This window comes from Triticum dicoccoides, chromosome 5B, assembly GCF_002162155.2.
Source record: "Triticum dicoccoides isolate Atlit2015 ecotype Zavitan chromosome 5B, WEW_v2.0, whole genome shotgun sequence".
In the NCBI taxonomy this organism is placed as follows: domain Eukaryota; kingdom Viridiplantae; phylum Streptophyta; class Magnoliopsida; order Poales; family Poaceae; genus Triticum; species Triticum dicoccoides.
In genome coordinates, this window is record NC_041389.1 from 404261031 (window position 1) to 404263727 (window position 2697).

Below are 2697 nucleotides of genomic sequence, written 5' to 3' on the forward strand. Positions count from 1 at the left end.
CTGCAACTCCTTTATCTTAGCTTTCTAATAAAGCTTGGATCTCTGCCTTTGGTCTAATACTCGGTCTAACATTTGTAAAATTAAATGCACGCAGTTCTGTAATTTGAATGTCCAACTAGTAAATCTGATGCAGAGGCCGGGAGGTCAGCTTCCTTTTTTTTTTTAAAGAGATCTGTCCCGGCTGGTGCTGGTGCCGCGGTGGGCTTGAGTCAGGTCGATTCCACCATGATATGACGCCCTAATGATGGCCCGTGTGGACGTTGCACTGGACATGTGGGGTTGTGGCGATGAGCTGCGACAACTTTCTATGGATCCACGACAATGAGAGGTCATCGAAAAAACTTTGGAGGTTTTATCTCTTGATCCATTGGATGACTTCAGTGATGTGATACAGACTATGAACAACGACTTGACACGGAGGGATGATTGTGGTCTGGTGGCGATTCAATTATAGCTGCTGGGATTGCAGAAAAGCGGTGGCGACAACACATGTGTGACTTTGATGGGGGTGCTTCGAGCACCGGTCTTGAGCTCCTGGGCGAAAGCCTAGTTCAGACCCGAATGGTTATACCTGCCAATGATGATGTTTTTTATGTCGTTACCTTGTTGGGGTCATTGATCAGATATGATTAGGCTGTTTCTTCGTGGTGAAAACTTTGATTCTAGCCTTTATGGTTGGATCCAGTGACAACGGCGTTGAACTGTAGCTCCCTTTCTGAAGGCGTTGTTGTTGAAGAACCTCGTCATCCATGTAGTGTCAATGATTGGTTCGGTTATGGTCGTAGTTGTAGTTTGTCGATTGCTGATCAGATCACACTGGTTTTTTCCTCGCCTACGCATAGCTTTTGGTCTTATGACTTTGCTACTGTCGGTGTGTTTTTGCACGTGTGTGTTGGATTGGTTGTGTGCATCCTAATTATGCAGAGGCCGGGTGTGTGTTCATGGTGTTATGTATCCTTTTGATGCTCCATCTTGAGCTAATAAAATCCACCCCTTTATATAAAAAAAACTAGTAAATCTCTGTCGACCCCCCACGAAATAAATAATTAAGTGAAGCGGTCCGTGTCCTTTAGGCTCCTCCCTCTCTGCAGATCTTCGGTCTTATGGCTGCTTCTCATTTTGTTAGTCGTTTTCTAGCTCCAGAGAAGATTCCATTCTGGTGCCATTTGTGCTCCCCATCAAGCTGCTAGATGCCAGAGCATCATTTTATCCCTTGCTTCCTCTTGGCATCAAATTCTAGCACCCTGAGATTTACGTACGACTAACTTGTGTTCAGGATCACACCACGAGTTTAACACTTTGATCACAAATACGGTATTTTGCAGCAGCATCCCACCAAATTTTCGTGTACCAATTATTCTTTTTTTTTTTTACTTTCTCCCATCTAGAATTAACCGGATGTGCACATATTAACAGGCGGCCAGGAGCAGATTACATTTGTTGCATCATGACTACAGATCTGAACTAACCAGCCTGAAGAAAAAACATGCACCCTGCTTCAACGTCTCTCTACCATATTCATACCATCTCAAGATTCTCAGTTTCTCACCCTCACCTCGCCATACATGCAAATACGCATATTGGTTTCCTTGATTTGCCCCTCGATTACTTGTAATTAACTTTCCAGCATCATAGGTTCTTGATCGATTTGTTCATGGATGTCATGTTCGTGCATGCATTATTATGCATAATCAGGCTAGGCTACCGCCAGTAATCTCCTCGGCACGCCCCGGATCGCCCCCGGCGGCGCCGGGCGTGGCCCGTGGTGGTGACGACGGTGAGCCAGACCTCGACGCTCCTTGCTGATCATGGCCTCGTGCTCTCTCGCCTCGTCCGACAAGATCTGCTGTCCCCGGCACTCCTCGCTGCAGAACCCCTGGTCACCCCTGTAAGCACAACAAACTATCAGTCATGCGCCAAGCGGCCAACCACGAAGCCTTCCGATCGATGCTGCCTCGGCCTCAGCGATCGAAAACTTCAGATCACGAGCTTGCACGTAGGCTGCAGTAGTACCTGTACATGTACACGTCTTTGTCGGGACTGAGCTCCCTCCGGCACAGGAAGCAGGCCCCCGAGAAGCTGCCAGAAAGGCGGCGGCGGGCCGGCGGCGAGCTGACCATCTGCTTGAGAACGACATGACACGGTTGCGGGTGGTGCTGGACGAGGATCTGCAGCCCGACGACGACGTCAGCGGGGTCTCGCCCTCCTCGCCGCAGCCGGCGGCCTTGGGTGTGTCCCCCGAGGTGCTGCTGGATGGCAACGATGTTATCTCCATGGTGATCAGCACCGGGGTGGCCATAACCAACCTCCTCTCCGAGGTGGAAGATGCTTTTCTGGATCCTGGGAAGCATGGTGGAGCCGAGGAGGAGGTGACCACTTCAGTCCAAGGACTTGTGTGCAGTGGTGAGAGGTGAGGGTGGAGAGGAGTGATGGGCATATAAAGACGCTTGGCGTCCACAAAGTGGCCGCAGTAGAATTGGAAGATCACCACTAAGGCCTCTTTGATTCGCAGGATTTTGAAAACATAGGAATAGGAAAAGTGTAGGATTGAAGTGTCATGCCCACTTAAATCTTATAGGATTAGCAAAAAGTGTTTGATTTCACGGGAAATATAAAAGAATTGTAAAAAGAGGTTGGAGTGGATGTTAAATTTCCTATGAAATATAATACAAAACATTCTATTGAAAAAAATTCCTA

General features: G+C 48.2%; 1 protein-coding gene across 1 annotated transcript; it reads right to left on the minus strand.

Moving 5' to 3' along the window:
• Positions 1-1340: 1340 nt before the first annotated feature.
• LOC119309526 (FCS-Like Zinc finger 17-like) lies at positions 1341-2399 on the minus strand. The gene is made up of 2 exons (XM_037585511.1): positions 2014-2399; positions 1341-1886 (listed from the first exon to the last, which is right to left on the minus strand). Exons 1-2 carry the CDS (start codon positions 2349-2351, stop codon positions 1697-1699), a joined length of 528 nt encoding a protein of 175 aa, XP_037441408.1. The 5' UTR covers positions 2352-2399; the 3' UTR covers positions 1341-1696.
• Between the last annotated feature and the right edge of the window lie 298 nt (positions 2400-2697).